The sequence below is a fragment of the Geotrypetes seraphini genome, chromosome 3, assembly GCF_902459505.1.
Source record: "Geotrypetes seraphini chromosome 3, aGeoSer1.1, whole genome shotgun sequence".
NCBI lineage: Eukaryota > Metazoa > Chordata > Amphibia > Gymnophiona > Dermophiidae > Geotrypetes > Geotrypetes seraphini.
Genome location: NC_047086.1, coordinates 10,567,906 through 10,589,033, shown reverse-complemented (window position 1 = coordinate 10,589,033; position 21,128 = coordinate 10,567,906). Strand labels below are relative to the sequence as shown.

Below are 21,128 nucleotides of genomic sequence, written 5' to 3'. Positions count from 1 at the left end.
GTCGAGAAGTCAGGAAAGCAAAGATACTCGTTATCCCCCCCAACAGCTCCATCACCGCGAACTCCAGCGCAGAACAGCATACAACGTGAGAGTGCCGAGAGCTGGATAAGCACGGCGTTCTCACACGGAGGGGGTCAACACGCTGACTGGGACACTGAGTTAACTTCTCAGGGAGAAACCGTGCAACCCAATTCCTCAGCAGCAGTATTAGGGAACATATTGAAGACTCTCCAGAGACTCGAAGCTGCAACCATGAAATCGGCAGAAGATATTTCTAAAGTAGTGAGAAACCTAGAAGATTTAACCACTTTTGTCCAAAATCTTCAAACAGATACAAACAAGAAATTTGAAAAGGTAGATAAGACATTAAGTCGTTACAGGCAGTATCAGCTACTATGGTTAAGGATAGAATTTTCTTCAATGCAAAATTGAACAATTAGAGAATTTCAACAGAAGACTGAACTTGCGTATATTGAATTTTCCTAAATTAAGTTTGGTTACACCAATTGATGCCTTTAAAAGATATTTAATGGAGACTTAAAAAATTTATACGGAATCGATACCACCGATTAACAATATATTACTTGCTGAAAACAAATCAGAAAATCCATCTAAAGAAATAGACTTAAAAAATTTAACCAGAATACTTGAAACATCTCAGGAAGAAATTCAATAGAGGCACTTTGCTTGTCTCATTTGTATTTGAGCAGAACTAAAATATGATAATGAAAATTCTTTTGTGTCTCCCAGAGTTTATTTTTGACTATGAGAGAGGAAACAATTAAAATGGGTGCTACCTTTTTACTTAGTTACCCTTGTAGATGCTTAGTTAAATATGATGGAACTAAATATGTTTATTTTGTGCCGGAGCAACTTTGTAGTTTTCTGGATAAAAAAAGTTAACTCAAATATAAGAGCTGTATTAGGAATTTGAATCGGATAATCACGTTAAGCCATTTTCTTTGGTAAAACAATAAGTATTGTTGGAGATCTCCTTATCTCTTATGTCCTTATTCCACAGGGCAGTAAAGTGGTCTAAGAAAGAGTGAACAATTACTTTTGGATTATATTGCATATTGTTAGATATTGTATTGTTTAAATTTTCTCTTTAAATTGAATTTTTATTTATTATTATGCAATATATATTTGCTTTTTTTGTATTACTTCTCTGTATTACTGTAACAAGAGGATTCTTGCGTTTGTATTTGGAAATCTATATAAATAAATAAATAAAAAAAGGAAAGCAAAGATACAAATGGAAGAAAAAATAGCTGACATGGTATAACGGGGAGACAAGACTTATTTTTACATATATTGGCGATAGGAAGACGTGCAAAAGTGGCATTGTGAGACTCAAAAGTGAAGGAGAGGAATATGTAGAAGCTGATAAAGAAAAGGCTGAATTGCTTATCTAATATTTCTGTTCACGGCTGAATATCTGGGAGCAGGACTGCAGAAAACAAATGCTAATAGGGATGGTGGAGTGGTAGATCTTGATCATGAGGAGCTAGCTAAATTTAAGATAGATAAAGCGATGGGGCCGGATGGTGTACATCCGAGGGTACTGAAGGAATTTAAGGAAGTTCCGGTGGTTCCACTGACTGACCTTTTCAATGCTTCTCTAGAGTTGGGAGTGGTACCGAAGGACTGGAGAAGGGTGGATGTGGTCCCTCTACACCAGGCCCGCGGGCCAAATTTGGCCCGTGATTTGGCCCTCCCTCCATCCCGGTCTCACCTTCAAACAGCCTGTAGAGGGGTGATCCTAAGTAGGCTGCCGTTGACCTTCGCAGTACGTTCCCTCCGCCGTGATCACGTACATCAGAAGAGGCGTGTGGCAGAGGGAACGTGCTGCGGAAGTCAATGGCAGCCTGCTTAGGATCGCTACAGCACTGGCGATCCTCTGCAGGCTGTTTGAAGGTGATACTGCGCTAGAAAGAAGATGCAGGCCTTCAGGGGCAGCGGAAGGCCCTGGTTTAGAAGTACAGGGAGGGAGGGAGGGAGGCAGTGGCAGGTCCTGGTGTAGAAGTACACGGAGAGAGGGGTTCAAAAAGATGTGCATATGCCAGACTGAGGGGGAGGGGGATGGAAAAAATAATGGGTCTAAAAACAGGAGAGGAAGAAAGATGGTGGAAAATGGGATGGAGGGAGGGAAGGAACAGAAAGGGAGAGAAGTTGGACACAAGGGATGGTGTTGAGGGGGGATAGAGATACTGGATAGGAGGGTAGTTAGGATTAGAAAGGGGTGGTGGGAAAGGAAGGAGATTCTGGTTGAAAAAGTAGTTGAGAAAAGGAGAGACGGTGGATCTGAGGATGGTAGGGTCCATCCCTGCAGCTGCGGAGATGGAGACGAAAAAAAGGAAAGATGCCAGACCTCCAGGGGAGGGAAGGGAAAAGAAAGGGGAGGACAGACGTGGAAGATGGATGGTTAACATAGAGAAAGAAGAAAATAACTAATGGGCAGGAGACCTTGGTAAGCGAGTTATCAGAACACAACCAGAGCCTGATTTGAATAATGACCAGACAACAAAAAGTAGAAAAAATAATTTTATTTTCTGTTTTGTGAGTACAATGTGTCAGATTTGAAATGTGTATTCTACCAGAGCAGGTGTTGGACAGAAAGCGTGAACTAGGACATAAGAGAGGAAAATTCTCTCTTTATTTATTTTGTTTACATCACAGAGCCGGCGTGGGGTTGGAGAGGTTGTAACCCTGTCATAATTTGCTCAATAAAAATAATTTAACTACAATGCCTCTTTATTGCTCCATGGTATGAACTCACCTCAAGTACTGTGTTCAGTTCAGGTAAGGCTAGACTCAATTAGGGCACTGGTCTTTGACCTAAGGGCCACCGTGTGAACGGACTGCTGGGCACGATGGACCACTGGTCTGACCCAGCAGCGGCAATTCTTATGTTCTTATGAAAGACATAGTGGCACTGGAAAAGGTTCAAAGAAGAGTGACCAAGATGATAAAGGGGATGGAACTCCTCTCATATGAGGAAGGACTAAAAAGGTTAGGGCTTTTTAGCTTAGAAAAGAGACAGCTGAGGGGGGATATACTTGAAGTCTACAAAATCCCGAGTGGAGTAGAATGGGTACAATGTGAAAAATTACAAAGACTAGGGGACACTCGATGAAGTTACAGGGAAATACTTTTAAAACCAATGAGGAAATATTTTTTTCACTCAAGAGAATAGTTAAGCTCTGAAACACACTGCCAGAGGTTATGGTAAGAGTGTATAGCCTAGCTGGTTTTAAGAAAGATTTGGACAAATTCCTGAAGGAAAAGTTCATAGTTTGTTATTAAGTCATGGGGGAAGCCACTGCTTGCCCTGGATCGGTAGCATGGACTGTTGCTAGTCTTTGGGTTTTGGCCAGGTACTAGTAACCTGGATTGGCCACCGTTGAGAACGGGCTACTGGGCTTGATGGACCATTGGTCTGACCCAGTAATATCTGTGACCCCAGATATTTCAAGAAGTGAGAAGGGGCTAACTTGCTCCTCATGGAGTTGGCTACCCAACCAAGCTCTTGGAACAGCTGAACCATTCACCTTGTGGCTTTGGGACCACCTGAATGAGCCAATCATGCAACAGATATGAACCAGGATCCCTTCCTTGTGCATGGCTACTGTGATCCCTTCCACTGTAGAAGACCAAATAGTAGGGTTTGAAATTGATAATGTTGCCTGAAGACCAAAAATCTTTAAAAAAAAAAATTATGTTCTTTACTGATGGGGATGAATGTTTAAGTACGCTTCGATGAGATCTAAAAAAATCAAATATTCCCCTCAACAAACTGATGCTATTACCGATTGCAAGGTGTCTATGTGAAAACAAGAAACTAGTAAGGCTCAATTTACCCATCAGAAATCCGGAATTGGATGAAACAAGCCCTCCCTTCTTAGGCACTACAAAGTACATGGAATTCCTTCTTGTCCTCCTATGTTCCCTGAGAATCAGAACTACTGCCTTCAGTCTTATCAGTGTAAGATGGCTCTTATTGTCACAGTGTTGAGAATGGCAAGGAGACTCAGAGAAGCATTTCAGACAGAGGGTGGGCAACTTAAGTACAGACTTTGTACATAACTTTGTGAGACCACCGACCTGAGGTTAACGGTGGACATGACAATGAAGCCGGCACAGTGCACAGCGGCAGCTAAGAGAGCTAATAGAATGCTAGGTATAATCAAGAAGGGTATTACAACCAGAACGAAAGAAGTTATCCTGCCGCTGTATCGGGCGATGGTGCGCCTGCACCTGGAATACTGCGTCCAATATTGGCGATACTCGAGAATATGGCGATACTCGAGAGGGTTCAGAGGAGAGCAACATGTCTGATAAAAGGGATGGAAAACCTTTCATATGCTGGGAGATTGGAGAAACTGGGTCTCTTTTCCCTGGAGAAGAGGAGACTTAGAGGGGATATGATAGAGACTCACAAGATCATGAAGGGCATAGAGAGAGTAGAGAGGGAGAGAAAGAGAGACAGAGAGAAATAGAGAGAGAGAGAGAAAGAGAAAGATTGGAGAAACTGGGTCTCTTTTCCCTGGAGAAGAGGAGACTTAGAGGGGATATGATAGAGTCTTACAAGATCATGAAGGGCGTAGAGGGACAGATTCTTCAAACTTTCAAAAAATAAAAGAACAAGAGGGCATTCAAAAAAGTTGAAAGGGGACAGATTCAAAACAAATGCTAGGAAGTTCTTCTTTACCCAACGTGTGGTGGACACCTGGAATGCGCTTCCAGAGGACGTAATAGGGCAGAGTACGGTACTAGGGTTTAAGAAAGGATTGGACAATTTCCTGCTGGAAAAGGGGATAGAAGGATATAGATAGAGGATTACTGCACAGGTCCTGGACCTGTTGGGCCGCCGCGTGAGTGGACTGCTGGGCATGATGGACTTCAGGTCTGACCCAGCGGAGGCATTGCTTATGTTCTGGTAAAAATGTTGGATTCTGCCCCTTACAGAAGTTACCAGAGCACAGGTCCCCAAGGCCTCATTGCTGTCCACAAGAAACTCCTAAAACACCTAACCCAGATTCCCGATCACCCCTGCATCCATCATGAAAGAACTGATCTCTGGGTGGCCAGTACCTTAGTAGAAATAATAAAAAGGAAGTTTTTTTTCTGACCTGTTGTGCTATCTGTCATGGGGGAAGAAACTGGCCAAACCCTGTAGCATATTTGGGAGCACAAAGCATAAGAGGCTCCGGCAGCTCACCAAGAGCCATATTCATCACAAAGCTGCCCATGCTCTGACAAACACAGAATGCCAGCTCAAATTACCACCTGGACAAACAGTTGACATTGGGTGAAGCACACATGCCTCTCTGATTTCTCTCCTCCAGAAGACCGAAGGAAGCCTGACTAGGGCAGCAGAGGAAAGGTGGTCTACCAGTCTTACAGAGAAATACATAATCCTCTTTACTTCTTTTTCATTAAATAAAATCTAACTTCAGCCTGACTGACCAGATAACATAAAATACATCACCTACCACTTTCCGGAGACTGAGAACATATTGAACACAGAATACAATATACATTGATGTCAGTCTCCACCTGCTAGTCCCCAAGTGTCTGCCTATGCTACTGCACTTTTGCATCCTACAATTGTATTTCATCTCTCATTCAAGATTCGTATTCTTCTACATCAAATATTCTACACCTTTTCTATTTAATAACTTAGCTCCCTATATTTCCACTCGTTCTCTTCAGATCTTTACAACTGAACCTTTAGTTATTCCTTTTCACTGTTACATATGGTTGGACTCTACTAGGCGATCCTGTTCCAGGGTTTGCCTTCAAAAACCTTTATTCAGGCTTTTCTCTCCCTGGTGCAGTAACTTTGTCCCTTACCAAGGACCTGATAGCGCCTCAGCTTACATTTTTTGATTCACTGTTGCCCGTTTTGCATTTCCTCCCTTCCTATTGTGTCCAATAGCACCATTTTAATATTCTGATTAATTTTTTTTCCATGATTGTATTTTAGGTCTCCTTTCCTCCAGCCCTTGATTAACTTATTATAAACTCTGCTTAGATTTTTTATTTGTAAAATGCCTGAAAGGATCATAAGAGCCTTAATTTTATTTTCCTCATTAATACAGCTTTACTATAGTCTGTTTTGAGTGTCCTCTGAGATGTCCAGTTAGAGAACTGTCTCTTTAGCATGTCCAGTGCTGTTCATCTTTACCATAAATATTCAACTATGCCTCAATTGCAGCTCTGCATTGGCTGTAACTTACTGACTTTGCTGCTAGTTCCTCTCCCTTTAACTATCATTACTGAGAAGGCCCACCCAACCTTTGGCGAGTGTGGCGTAGTGGGTAGAGCTACAGCCTCAGCACCCTGAGGTTGTGGGGTCAAAGCCTGTGCTACTCCCTGTGACCCTGGGCAAGTCACCTAATCCACCACTGCCCCAGGTACATTAGATAGATTGTGAGCCCACTGGGACAGACAAGGAAAATGCTTGAATTAGATTTATATAAACCGCTTTGAGTGTTGGTTGTAAAACTACAAAAAGGCAGTATACAAGTCCCAATCCCTTTCCCTGATTTCACCATTGCCTAAGAATCATCATCAGTGATGTCACAATGCCTTCATTGTTCTATACTTGGCTCACTTCTGATATTGTATTGGAGGAGAGGGTGACGCAGTGGTTAGAGCTACAGCCTCAGCACCCTGAGGTTGTGGGTTCAAACTCCATGCTGCTCCCTGTGACCCTGGGTAAGTCACTTAAACCTCCACTGCCCCAGGTACATTAGATAGATTGTGTGCCCACCAGGACAGACAGGGAAAATGCTTAAAGTACCTGTATGTAAACCACTTTGAGTGTGGTCGTAAAACTACAAAAAGGCTTATACAAGTCGCAATCCCTTTCCCAAATATGGCTTCCCATGTGTTCTATAGCGAGATTCTGGGTGTGCCGCCAGGGATTAAGTCATTTCTGGCATTGGTGCCTCTCCTCCTCTCCAACCCCACATGAGCCTTGTCTTGTTTTCCTGCAAGACCATGGGACGGCAGCCATTTTTGTTCCCAGTTCTGCACAGGGAATATCGCTCCTACCCTGCTTCACTGCTAGATCAACGGGCTTTAAAAAGTAAGTGGAGAGGTCCGGGAGGCGGGGATGGGTCATCCAGATGAAAACCGCGAATAACCAAAGTCACGAGTTCCGAACCCGCAAATATGGAGGGGGATGTGTATTCAAGTTTCAAGTTTATTGAGTTTTAATATACCGACCATCAGCAAGTATCTGGCCGGTTTACAATAAAAATTTAAAAAGATAAATAATTAAAAAATAATAAAAGTGCACATCAAGAACAAAAACAGGACAGACATGAAAGTGAGGGGAAAAGGGAAAAGGGAGGGGAGAGTTACATGTTAAAAGAAGAAGGGAGAGAGAGGGGAGAGGGTAAAATGTGTGGCGGGATCGCTTTAGAAAAGCGGTTTGCTGAATATGGAAAGAAAAGAAAAAAAAATAAAACAAAAAAAAAAATTAACATTGGAAAACAATGAGAAGATAGAGAAAAAAAAAGATAAGAAAAATTTAAAAATTTTTTTAAAAAAAGGGTCTCTAAATACAGGAGAATGCGTCGCTAAATAAGAAAGTCTTCAGGCTTATCTTGAATTTATTCCAGTCTGATGCAGCAAAACCTTTTAGCTGACATATGGACTATGTAGCCTCCTACCTGCTATGTTCAAAATTCTACCGGATAGGAGGGTCAAGCCCTAGTATCCTGCAGAGCAGCACATGGCACTATAGGCCAGTCCCCAAGTATATCACAGCACTCTGCCTGAAACCATCACTAACTGACTTCTGTCTTAATTGCTGTAACCCAACTCCATCAATAAAACACAGGAAATCCTTTTACAGACACTATTTCTCATGTTCTAGCTCTAACCAGCATGTTTTAGTGTAACATCCATCTCTAGACCCAGATTGCAGAGGAATTGAGTTCATGAAAGGATAGTTATAACTCAGAGACTTCTTACCTCTTCCTGACTTCTTAGTGTACATATGTGATATGGCATTGATATCAATGACTGTTCTTTTCTATCCGCAATATAAATCCACCACCATTCCTGCTTCTCCTGTTAAACAAACAGCACAGGCATTAAGACAGAGCTGCTAGCCATTGATAGGGCAAAGCTTCTCCACAAAAGCCTTGTCACTGATTTTCCAGCAGTGGACCAGAAGATGGGAAGGGAAGTTGACATTAGAAGTATGATAGGGGACAATAGAGCAATCCCATGAGATTTGGTTTCCTTACCAAAGTATATTAGATCCAGCAAGTTTGGAGCTTTCCCTCTTCCCCATCACTCATTCCTGCATTCTGCTCCATGTGCCAGGTTCCCTGGCTGAGGTGGCACCAACAGCAGTGGACTGAGTGGCCCAGCTAGACAACGGAGGCTTACGGAGCTGGTAGAAGTGAGGGGAGGAGAGTCTGAATTGTCAGAAGTGTCATGAAGTAGCTGCCTAGTGGTTAGAATACCAGGCTGAGAACCAAGGAAACCCAGTTCAAATCCCACTACTGCTCCTTGTAATCCTCCACTGCCTCAGGTATAAGCAGATTGTAAGTAAACTTTTATTAAAATAGCCCAACGTGGCCACATTTCATCTATATGTTATACATTACAACAAAAAAAAGAAAAATGGTTATTAAATAAACAAAACCACTTGTAAGGGAAATGAGACTGAATACACTTTTCCTATTGGGGTTACAGGCCTCAGAAAATGGAGCTTTTTACCCAATGGAAACATTAAACTTGCTCCTTAACCCACCCTCACCCTCACTAAATTTTAATTTAATCAAAAAAGATTTTACATTTTTTAAATATGTATATATCACTCTATTAAATCATTAAAAATGGTGGAGAACAGTATATGTTAACCAAACTTCATTTAATAACTTTAATCATCTACTTGAAAGCCAACAGCTCATTTCAGAGACAGAATCGGCAGGTTGGTTCCAACATAGCTTCACTGTACTTGTATTTTCAACTATTCATTAATGCAAAATACTTTTAGTACTTAGCTGGGAAAATGCTAAGATAACTTTATTGCCCAGTAATGATAACACTGGAACTTTCGCTTATTTTTCTGGCGTCTATCCACTCATCCGATGCAGCCTGTGTTTCGTGGGACAAAAACAGCACTCCCCCGACACACGTTTGTATTTCTGAATTGATGGTATTTGACTTGCTTTGCTTGCTAATGTGAATTGGGGTGGGTATCTACCTTAGAATCGATTTGATTTGATGTGAATGTGGTTTTATATTGGGGGATGTCCACATTATATGTGAAATCGTAGGGAAACAAGATTCTATGCATGTGTGCGATCACCAGACTTGATGGACCCAGGGTCTGATCCGGAGATGGCAATTCTTATGTTTAATAAAGAAATAAAAACACAGGCTGTATAAAGAGGGTGCATAGAACCGTGTATGACCACTGACCTCAGGGAAATATAGACTGTAAACAGGGTGCGTGATTTTTGATTTTGTTTCCAGCAGGGCTCGTTCTTTTCGCTGTATACTTTGCTGCAATTCTTGCCACTCCTGGTAAAAAGCAAAAAGGTTTTTTTTAAAAAATAAATCATGCATTCAAATAACTTTTCACCACAAGTTGCAGCTCTGCCTTGAGGACTACATGCTTAAGAGAACATCCACAGTTCCTTCTGGGGCTTTGGGCACTGTGGCTAACTTAACCTCTAGATCTTTGGTCTATTAAAAGTTAGAACTATCCTCTCTAAAACTCCCCAAATCCACCTTAGAATACCCAGCAGCAACGAAGAAACAGAAACACTGAATGCTCCTGAAAAGTCACTACTGAGTATCAAGTGCCTATCAATAACCATCTGTCTGGATACAAGATTTTAAAGCTTGTTTGGGGCTATGCTGCTCTTGAACATTAATTCAAGGGATATTGAATAAAATGGAATGGTTCAGGCTCTAGGTACAATTATTTTGCCCTTCTGTTAAAGTATTTCATTGGGTAACAAGGCAGACTCCATTTAAAACCACACACACACCCTGAACTCCATCTATAAAAATCAATCAAAAACATTTGAATCTATAATCAAATAGAAGTGTGAAGTGATTTTTATTCAACCTAAATAAAAGCTTGTCAGATGGAGGGAAGAGGTAGCAGTATTCCAAGCGTTGTTTGAAAGGAACAGAATTCCAAAGCTTAGGTGCAAGACAATTAAATGCACAGTAACTTAGCGAAACATCCAAAATATCCTCTCAAGGGTGCGTTTGTGTGCGATCAGATTATACTGTAGAACAGCTTTCTTCAACCGCCGATCCATGGACCGGTGCCAGTGCGCAGAAATTTCCTACTGGTCCGCAGGGCCAGCACGTGCATCGAGCCGAAGACAGTGTTCTTCAGCCTCCGGTCCACGATGCGATGTTGCCTTCAGGCCGGCTCCCTCTTCCTCAGAGCTGCAGTGCCCAAAGCCGTGGGCAGCGGCTCTTACATGCGTCCTGCACCTGAAGCCTTCTCTCTGACGTTGCAACGTCAGAGGGAAGGCTTCTAGATGAGGCGCGAGATGCAAGAGGAGCTGCTGCCCACGGCTTTGGGCACTGCAGCACTGAGAAAGAGGGAGCCGGCCCGAAGATAACACGGGGGTGGCATAAAATGGCCAGGCGGGAGCAGGCCAGAAGGTCAGGCACAGCATAGAGGGAGGGAGACAACGGTAGGGGGAATGATTTTATGTTTTAATTTAGTGATTGATTTATATCTGCTTTCTGTTCAGGAAGAAATGCATTTGTTTCTTTTTCTCTGGGGTTGTACTGCTTGCAGAGTCTTGCATCTTTGGGTTTGTTTGTAAATATTAGTACTTTTAGTTTTTGGTCCCGCATTTGCATGGGGTTATCTGTGTTCTGGTAGCAATGAATGTTGAGAAGCATACAGTGTGCTTTAATTTTGTGGTTAACCATGATAATACAATTATATTGTGTGTGTATATATATTAAAAATGAATGGAAAAAATGGTGCTATAATTAGTACTATTATGGGCGAGGAGTCTGGGGCAGAGATTGGGTGGAGATGGGCGGGGTCTGGCCCACGACTTAGCCCAGTGTTCTTCAACTGCCAGTCCACAAAATAATTATTTTATTTCCGCCGGTCCATAGGTGTCAAAAGGTTGAAGAACACCGCTGTAGAATACTAGTGCTAACGGGGATAGTTGGGCACTAAGGTGTATTCAATTTTTGAAACTTGCACAGTGCACAAAATCAAGGGGGCATTTACATAGGTGTCTCAAAATGAGATGGACATCATAAAATTGGGTCAAAGTGCAGTATTTAGGGTATGCCCTTTTGTGCCCGCCATGAGCATGGTAAAATGAACACAGAAGATCTAGAATCAGAAAATAATCCTATATAATAAAATGCTAAGCGCGCATGCGCACTCTTACCCCGTGTTCCCTGATCCGTCGGGCTGTGGCAGGTAAGAGTACGCATGCGCGCGTCTAAGGACCGGCAGCAGGTAACACGTCACAACTACCCCCCACCCCTCGCCGCCGCCGACCTTACCCGGCACACCAGAAACCCCCTTTGACGCTCCCAGCCGACCCACCGCGAGACAAACACAAACCTCCCGGCTCCAGCAGCGTCCGAGGCACAGTAAACACGCTGCTTCGCTTCCTTCTACTGGCCTGATTTCCTCTGCTGCATCCTCGATGACATCACAGACACGGCAGAGGAAATTAGGCCAGTAAAAGACCGTGAAGCAGCGCGTTTACTATGCCTCGGACGCTGCTGGAACTGGGAGGTTTGTCAGCCATCTAGCAGTAGGAGGGTCAGCTGGGAGAGGGTCAACGGGGGTTTCAGGTGTGCCGGGTAGGGTCGGCGCATGGGGGAGGTTTAAGGGGATGGGAGGCAGGCAAGCTGGCTGGCATTGGGGGGGAGGGGAGGGGTTAAATTGAAACATGCTGCTCAGGCTGGCATCGGGGGTGGGGTCGGGGGGTTTAAATTAAAACACGCTGCTCAGGGGGATGGGAGGCAGGCAGGCATCGGGGGGGTGGGGGGGGTTAAATTAAAACATGCTGATCAGGGGGATGGGAGGCAGGCAGGCAGGATTCGGGGGGTGGGGGTGGGACAAAGTCAAGAAGATAATGATGGGGACATAGAAAGGGGCACTAAGGATATAGAATGCACTGGTTTTAAGCAGTGGACAGAGGACAGAGGCACTGGGGGCACTAAGGACACGGGAAGGAGGCACTGGGAACACTAAGGACACAGTACAGAGGAACTGGGGGCATTAAGGACACGGGAAGGAGGAACTAGGGGCACTAAGGACATAGGAATGGGCACTAAGGACATGGGAAGGAGGCACTGAGGGCACTAAGGACATAGGGAGAGACACAGACAGAAAAAATGACAGACAGACAGGCAGCGTGCAAGGAGAGAGACAAAGAAAAAAAACCCAGACAGACAGACATCTACTCTTGCACCCGTTAATGTAACGGGCTTAAAGACTAGTATTAAATATTGAACTAAGGCCAGTACTGGGCAGATTTGCACGGTCTGTGTCTGTATATGGCCGTTTGGTTGAGGATGGGCTGGGGAGGGCTTCAATGGCTGGGAGGGTGTAGATGGGCTGGAGTGAGCTTTGACGGAGACTTCGGTAGTTGGAACCTAAGAACAGTAGCGGGCAGAGCTTTGGGTTCTGGCCCTAAAATAGCTAAGAAGAAAAAATTTCTAAAAAAAATTAAATCAGGTTGGGCAGACTGGATGGGCGGACCATTCGGGTCTTTATCTGCTGTCATCTACTATGTTGGCCCATAAATGCCACCTTATGCTAATATTCTACAGTATAATGAAATTTAGGTGCTCAGATCTCATCACAAAATTCACATTTAGTGCCTGACATTTTGACAACTCATTTTTGTCACGCTATACAGTATAATCTCATTATAACGGACTTCAAGAGACCTGGAAAAACAGTCCGTTGTATTCAGAGTTGCATTTTTTTAAAAAAATTTAGGTCAACTTGAAACAACGTACAATCAATGAACAACAGTCACTGCACAAATAATAACAAAACTCAGCAAAACATTGGTCTGGCACGAAACGATTACAAAACCAGGACCCTAAAAGATGTTCTAATGCATTATGTCGTACTGTACGGAAAGAAAACCAATCTGTCATTTTCTTCTAGCTGCATTTTGATACTATTTCACTGGTACACCACGCGCCTTGTGGGCAGAGCCTGCATGTCCGTTATAGCCGAACAAAACTACAGCTAAAAGCGGCTCTGGGGACCAAATTGGTTGTCTGTTATATCTGAAAGTCCATTATATGCAGGGATTTTCTGCATGTTCATAAAGGCGCACGGCTGGGACCAGTGGACCTTGTCCGCTATAAACAATATTCCGTTATAAGTGAGTCCGTTATGAGATTATACTGTAAAACGCAGAGGGGTCAGTTCTCAAAGCATCCCAAACAATTCCAAAATGATGTACAAAAATCATTAGATGTGATTATTTTCATCTCTTCTTGACTCACTCCAACTTTAGATACCTAAATTCTTAGTTCATGTATGTGTTTGGTTGTAGATACTCAGTGAAGCCCCTGTTAGTCCCTAGGAACTATGCAGTCGCAGTGGAATGGAGGAGTAGCCTAACGATGCAGAGGACTGAGATCCTGGAGAATTGGGTTCAATTCCCACTGGGCAAGTCACCCCAAAAAATACCCTTAGGTCGTTAGCTTACTAGGGACAGATGATGCGGTATACAAACCTAAGGATTCGATTAGATTAGATTAGAAAGTACTTGCATAAGATGTGTAGAGCTGTTTATGATTAACAATAGTAGTAGCAGTGAACAGAGGTGACCACATGACATAAGTCGTCAGCACACAATTAATACATAAACTGTAGTTGGCAGAGGCATGTGTGCTGTGGCTTAGTGACATTTTTGTGAAAATGTCCGAGACATTTTTACCCCTTTTCCCAGAGGATTTTGAAACTTGCTCGCCTCCTGATCAGGTTAATTTTGGAATGTTGTGCCAATTTTCCTACTCTTATTGTCAGTCCTTGAAGAATTATGAACAGGACCTATTGGCTTCATTTAAAAAAAAAAAATACTTCAGGAGCTTAAACACAATGTTTGGCAACATATTTAATGGTAATTTTGGCATTGTTTGGAATACTTTAAAACATAGTGAGAGATCTCCACCCCTACAAGGTCGGTGCCATGAAACAGTGCTACTGAATAACTTTGGGGGCTGAATATCTAATATAAAGAGTAAGGGGGTTAACTGGAGTAATCAAAGTTGCGCTTGTTTTACAACTAGGAAGCATTAAAAAAATCTTTGATGGATATCCTAATTGCTGTTAGCCATTGTTTAGGGGTATTTGGGGCTCTTTGACACATTCCTCGTTATGAAACTACCCCACAGAGTAGTTTCAAGCAAGCCTTAACTGTACCTGCACAGCATCCACCCTGGTGTCATGTCATACCAATGCTGCTAGATATTAAAAAAAACATTGTGAATCCTGTTCTTAGTGCTTTTAGTTAAATTTAGAAGCTGGTGGATCTAAAGGCGTTTCAAACAGACCTATGCATGCTGCCCAATGATTTGTTACTTGTAATTCATGTCCCACACAATGAAGACTAAGACAAACAACTCTGAAGGTGGTTGTAGTTAGAGCTGCAACCGCCTCCACCCCAGCTTACAGCCTCATCATCCTTGCCATGTTTCTCATCTGGTTCTCGGTCGGAGTCCCTGTCGCTACCATCATCCTTGTCACTCTGCGAGTCCCTGATCATGTCCTCTTCTTCAGAATCACTGCCCTTGTCAGAAGCTTCTTCCTCTTCCTCCTTTGCTACAACTTCCTATGTGAAAAGCAAATAAAAAGAATTTAACATATCCAGATTGCACAAGATAAAGCCTTTCAATCAATCGAGCTTCGGTACAATGCGATCAAGTGATGTTCTGAAGATGAGTTCACAAGGCACCTATCAGGCATATTAACAATTTGCAGAAGAGAGACTCCAAATGCCCACTGTGAAGTATGTGGAAGAGCTAACCAAAAAAATGAAGCATATAGAAAAAGGTGAACATTAAAACCAGGGCCTAATTAAGGGGAGACTGGCACAGCTCACCTTCACCTGCTGAGAGACTGAGCAAAGACTGGTATGATAGAGGGAGCTACGGAAATTAATACTACAACCAAAGTTTGGTCTCAGTCTCCTCCTGCTGGTCAGGGTGAGCTATTACCTGGAGAGGTGCTAAAGAAACACATTTATATATCCAATGGAATTCAGGTCACAGTTTTCATTAGGAATGTGCATTCGTTTGAAAAAAACAAAACAAAACAATTTTTTTTACATTCCACCTCATGCCATCATAGCACAAAGTACAAACCCTAATGTATGCAAATGACATTGCCTAAAAAACTAAAAAAATAAAAAGTTTAAAGAAACTTAACACAAAAATAGTCAGACATGGGAAACTAAAAACGAAAATGTTTGGCTTGTACATCCTTGGTTCTTAAGAGAATGAAAAACTCAAGGACAGTCATCCATCAAATGAAACCTACAGGAGGGAGACTCAAAAGGAAGTTAAGGAAACCCTTTTACAGCAGAGGATATAGAAATCAAGAACCCGATATTTATTTAGCACATGGCAGTAAGCAACTTATAGGCCACTCCCAGCTGTGGGTTGAATTAACCCCAGATATTCAATGCTGGGCAAGTCCGGCCTCCGGGTTAGTGTGACAACCCAGAGAAGTCGGGTACTAGCTGATATTGAGACCGGTACACAACGGTTAACTTGGTGGATAAAGTTAAGACAACCTTTCATCTCTAACTGTATCTGCTTGTTTAACTGGCCAACAGATTGAATATGACCATAAACTGCAATAGCATTCATGAAAGCATTGAACTCTAATCCAGCACTAATACCTGAGGGCTGACCCTACCCCCTAGACTGCTCAGTCTATTTATAAGCCTCTTATGGAAGAGTGTCAAAAGTTGTACTTGGACATAATGGTCGAGACATCTGAGAAGACACTCACTACATTTCCTTACTAGCTTTGGAATTTGAGGATCTCTGCAAAGGAATTTATTGGAATAATTAGCACATGAATTGTTTTTGTACCATAAGTAGTGGTTTTCCCCAGGTCTCTTAATGTTTATAGAGACTTTTCTGCTCAGGATTTATGCAAACCTTTTCTAAAATAGACCTACGTGAACTGCTTTTACCAGAGCTTAACTACGTCAGTCTCCAAAGCCAGCCAGCTCCCAGGTGAATACACCTGCCATGTACAAAGAAGCTGTCACATCCCCAGGCACAGTGCACTGGATTGCTGAAGAGGGATACCTACATTCCCCAGCACCCCATTGGCCTGCTTCTGCTTTGGCTGCTTCGGCTGTGGTAAGGGCAGGGCAGCCGCTTTCTTCTTCACAGGTTTCTTTTTCTTGGACTTAGAAGCTTTCTTGGCTCCTTTGCCCTTCTGCTGCCAGCCTTTGTTTTTTATCTTGTTGACATCTCCCTGCTGTAACAAACCCAGAGGAGAAAGAACTGAAGTGTCATACATACAAAGGTCATCACATAAAGCAAACTGTGTGTGGCGCAGTGGTTAGAGCTACAGCCTCAGCACCCTGGGGATGTGGGTTCAAATCCCCCGCTGCTCCTTGCGACTCTGGGCAAGTCATTCAGTCCTCCATAGTCCCAGGTACGTTAGATAGATTGTGAGCCCACCGGGACAGATAGGAAAAATGCTTGAGTACTTGAGTGTAAAAAACCGCTCAGATAACCTTGATAGGTGGTATATAAAAACCTAATAAACTTGCAGCAGTTTGGTAATTTGGGTCCTGAAAATGCTGAACAGATTGTTTCTTCCCCTATCTGCCTGGGGGGGGGGGAAGCAGTGACAAATACTGAGTCTCCACAATGCTCCGGAGCAGATTACCACTCTTCAGGTCTCCTGGATAGGAGATGGCTACAACTGCTTCAGCCTACCTCCCCCAGGATGCCACCCTTGGTTATAACTTGTGCCTCCCTTTCTGCATAATGCTGCGCTGGAAAAGGATTTCAAAAACAATGGACACGTGCTCAGCAGAGGCAAACTAGAAGAAACATTTCTACTATTAGAAAACAGAAGCGACAGAAAAATGTAACTCTTAACTTACCCCTTCCTCTGCAGGCTGCTCTTCTGCAGCACAGGTGGACTGTTCTTTTTCAAACATGTTCTGACAGTAAAAAAAACAAAACAGAGGAGGATGTTGTCAGTTGTATAACATTTGATATGCTTCCAATAATTTTTAAATTCATCCGAGTCTTTCCACAAGGCTTCTGATGATATAGTGTGAATAACTGGGACCAGTTTGATAGGCCTTGAGCTATAGCTTAAAAAATCTAAGAATAGGCATACTGGGGAAGACCGATGGTCACAAGTAGATGGCAGAATCCCAAAGAGTAACAAGATTTCATGCTGCCGACCTCCCAGAGATAACTAGTGGCTTTCTTCATATCTATCTCAATAGCTGATTATAGAAACTTCTCCAACCCTTTTTTAAACCCAGCTGTCGCCATATTTTCTCGTATTGAGTTCTGAAGCTTACTTATATTTCCTCCTATTCATTTTAAAATTATTACCATGTAACGATTGAGAGGAAGATTCTCAAATGTTTGCAGTAAAATCTGTCGGGCCACTGTCATGGCTGCTACGGTAACAATTTAAAAAAGGCGAGTCATTCTTTAAAAACCGCAAATGCAATGAGGTTCACAGAGTTGTGGAAGGTCGCTAAATTTGCATGTGTCGATCGCTGGTGATAGCGATCAGCACATACGCAGAATAAACGCACAAATAAAAAATAGATAAATAAATTTTAAAAAGACCCCAAATCAAAGATTGGCAGGAGGGATACCCACACCCTCTCACCACTGCTGTCAAGCAAACCCTCCCCAACACCCTCCCCCCCCCGGCAGCGGGAGGGATGCTCACTCCCTCCCGCCACAATACCCTTGCCAGCCCACCTTATTTACAAAGGCTTCCTCCTACCTCCAGCCAGCAGGCCCACCTCTTCAAAATAGTGGTCCTTCCCCATTCCAGTGCATCCTAGGATGCGCCAGGGAGGGGCCTAAGGTTCTTATTGGCCATGGTTGATTAAGGCCCCTCCCAGGATGCACCAGTAAGGCCCGCCATTTTGAAGAGGCGGCCTGCTGGCTGGAGATAGGACTCATCCCTCCGACCAACCTTTGTAAACAAGGGGGGCATCAGAGGTATGGCAGCGGCGGCAAGAGGGAGTGGGCATTCCTCTTGCTGCCCGAGGGGGGAGGGGAGGGCAGTGTCGGGAGAGTTGCTTTGCGGTGGGATGGAGTGGGTATTCCTCACTGCCGTGGGGGGGGGGAAGTTGTTTACTTGCCGATTACAATTTTGTATGGTTTTTAAATAAAGACTCCTGTATCTTGTACATTCCATTCTGCAGTCTTTTCCTTATTTTTGGTGTTCGCCTTTCACTAAAGTCCTGTTGGATTTCTTGTTGTTTTGCTTTGGGGAAAGTGATATTCAGCCAGAGTGTGACGTGTGCATGAGTGAGGGGGAATACGATACTATAAGCTTGCTGGGAGATAATGAAATGCAGTGGGAGCCAGAGGACTAAAACATAAGAAATGAGTGTGGTGTTGCCTGAATGTGTGTGTGTGCTTAGCAAAGGGAGGGAGTGAGCATCCCTCCTGCTGCTGGCGGGAGAAGGGGTGGGGGGGGGGAGTGCTTGAGGTCTGAGCTGGATACTAAAATGGTGTGTGCTCTTCGTCATAAGGCGTATGGGAACAGACTTAACATAGTAGATGACGGCAGATAAAAACTCGAATGGTCCATCCAGTCTGCCCAACCTGATTCAATTTAAATTTTTAAAATTTTTCTTCTTAACTATTTCTGGGCAAGAATCCAAAGCTTTACCCTGTACTGTGCTTGGGTTCCAACTGCCGAAATCTCTGTTAAAACCTACTCCAGCCCATCTACACCCTCCCAGCCACCGAAGCCCTCCCCAGCTCATCCTCCACCAAACGGCCATATACAGACACAGACCGTGCAAGTCTGCCCAGTACTGGCCTTAGTTCAATATTTAATATTATTTTCTGATTCTAAATCTTCTGTGTTCATCTCATGCTTCTTTGAACTCAGTCACTGTTTTCCTCTCTACCACCTCTCTCGGGAGCGCATTCCAGGCATCCACTACCCTCTCCGTAAAGTAGAATTTCCTAACATTGCCTTTGAATCAACCACCCCTCAACCTCAAATTATGTCCTCTGGTTTTACCATTTTCCTTTCTCTGGAAAAGATTTTGTTCTACGTTAACACCCTTCAAGTATTTGAATGTCTGAATCATATCTCCCTTGTCTCTCCTTTCCTCTAGGGTATACATATTCAGGGCTTCCAGTCTCTCCTCATACGTCTTCTGGCGCAAGCCTCCTATCATTTTCGTCGCCCTCCTCTGGACCGCTTCAAGTCTTCTTACGTCCTTCGCCAGATACGGTCTCCAAAGTCTTACTTTGCTGTCAATGCCCGAGTCAATCAGCGCTCAGGCACTGACCAGAAAATAAGGCTAGAACAGTTCAGACCTGCTGGAAAATTTTGCTCACAAATGTAAGACAGTGAGATTAGGGAACCACTCAGCAATAATAGGGAATTGCCCAAAGTGCTCATTTAAATATTAATGACCTCGCTGGCAGAGTCGGAACCTGCTAGGAAGCTTGGAAAAGACCATGAGAAGCCCTTGTGATAATCCGCTGCTAAAATACATGCACGCTAAACCAGCTGGAACCGGTTTTGCGACCACATTAAAGTTTTGAGAATCTTCCCTTAAGTGTCTCCTAGTCTCTGCACCTTTTTCTTCTCTTTCAAAATGATGATTCATTTTTACCCATTTTATACCATTTAGGATTTTGTAGACCATCATATTCCCCATAAACAATCATAGTAACATAGTGGGACATGGACATTCTTCGGTTGGCCATCCAGCACAACCCTGGCATGATAACTGGTAGGAAGGCCGGAGGGGGTCCATCTCCATCGATTTTAAATAGAATCAAGTGGTTTAGAGGCAGATAGAGGCTTAAAAAAGGATCATTTAAAATCCAAGATAGGCCCCATCAGCAAAACCGAATCAAAAACAGCCCCATGGGGACTCCCCTGAAGCATAGGTGTCAGCTCTTTGGGAGCCCAAGCACCCCCAATATTTTTGGGACCTTGCGTGACCAGGGCTGGCATCTCTTCCCCTGTCAATCTCCCTCCCTCCCTTCAACTGACCCCATGGGCCGGCATGTTTTCCCCCTTGTTATCTGCCCTGTTCCGACATTGCCCTCACCTTTGTCTTTTTTTTGTGCCAAAAAACTCCAAACATTTTTTGTTGCAGGGGACTGTCGACTGCGGTAGCGACTGTGAAGCTTTGCTGGCTTTCCTTCAGCCACCCAGGTGAGAAACAGGAAGTTGCGTCGTTGAGGATGGAACGCAGCCGAAGGAAAGCATGGAAGGAGGCCACAGGCAAAGCTTCACAGTCGCTACCATGGCTGACGGTTCCCTGCAACCAAAATGTTTGTATGTTGTCGGCAAGAAGACAAAGTTGAGGGCAATGTTAGAACGGGACAGATAGAAGAGAGAGGACATACCGGGCCGAAGAAGCCCCCTGGCCTTGCTGAAGTTTTCTATGTAGAATGAGTGGGGTCAGAAAAGTGCTAGAATGGGTGTAGGGGAAGAATTTATGGGGCTGGAAACAGGAGAGTGAGAGATGGTAGGCAATGGTCTGGAGGGAGAGAAGAGAAAGGAAGTTGGACATTGGGTGTTGTGAGGGAAGGGGGAGATACTTGAAGGGAGGACAGATGGGAAGAGAAAGGGAAAGATAGTGGACCTGCTGTTGGTGCAGAGGAAGGGAGAGATGGTAGACCTGGCAGGGAGGGAAGGAAAGAAGGAAGATTGGAAGAGAAAGAGAGAAAAGTTGGATCTGGGGATGGAAGGAAGGTTATGAGGGAGAAATGTTAGATCTGGGGGTGGAAGGGAGAGAGAGATGCAGTGTCTCTTTTCCTTCCACCCCATTGTTCAGCATCAAGGATGGAGGGAAGAAGAACAACAGAAAATAGAGGAAGAAATGTTGGGACCATGGACAATGAGGAGAGAT

At 43.7% G+C, this 21,128-nt stretch overlaps 1 protein-coding gene across 2 annotated transcripts in view; it reads right to left on the bottom strand.

Moving 5' to 3' along the window:
- The window catches only part of SEC63 (SEC63 homolog, protein translocation regulator), a 171,936-nt gene that overhangs the window by 38,575 nt on the left and 112,233 nt on the right, over window positions 1-21,128 (bottom strand). For both annotated transcript variants that reach the window (XM_033937487.1, XM_033937485.1), the window contains 5 exons: window positions 17,142-17,201; window positions 16,334-16,504; window positions 14,682-14,840; window positions 9,454-9,555; window positions 7,990-8,088 (listed from right to left, as the gene is read on the bottom strand). In XM_033937487.1, coding sequence (XP_033793378.1) covers window positions 7,990-8,088; window positions 9,454-9,555; window positions 14,682-14,840; window positions 16,334-16,504; window positions 17,142-17,201 — 591 coding nt within the window. The remainder of the gene's footprint in view (window positions 1-7,989; window positions 8,089-9,453; window positions 9,556-14,681; window positions 14,841-16,333; window positions 16,505-17,141; window positions 17,202-21,128) is intronic.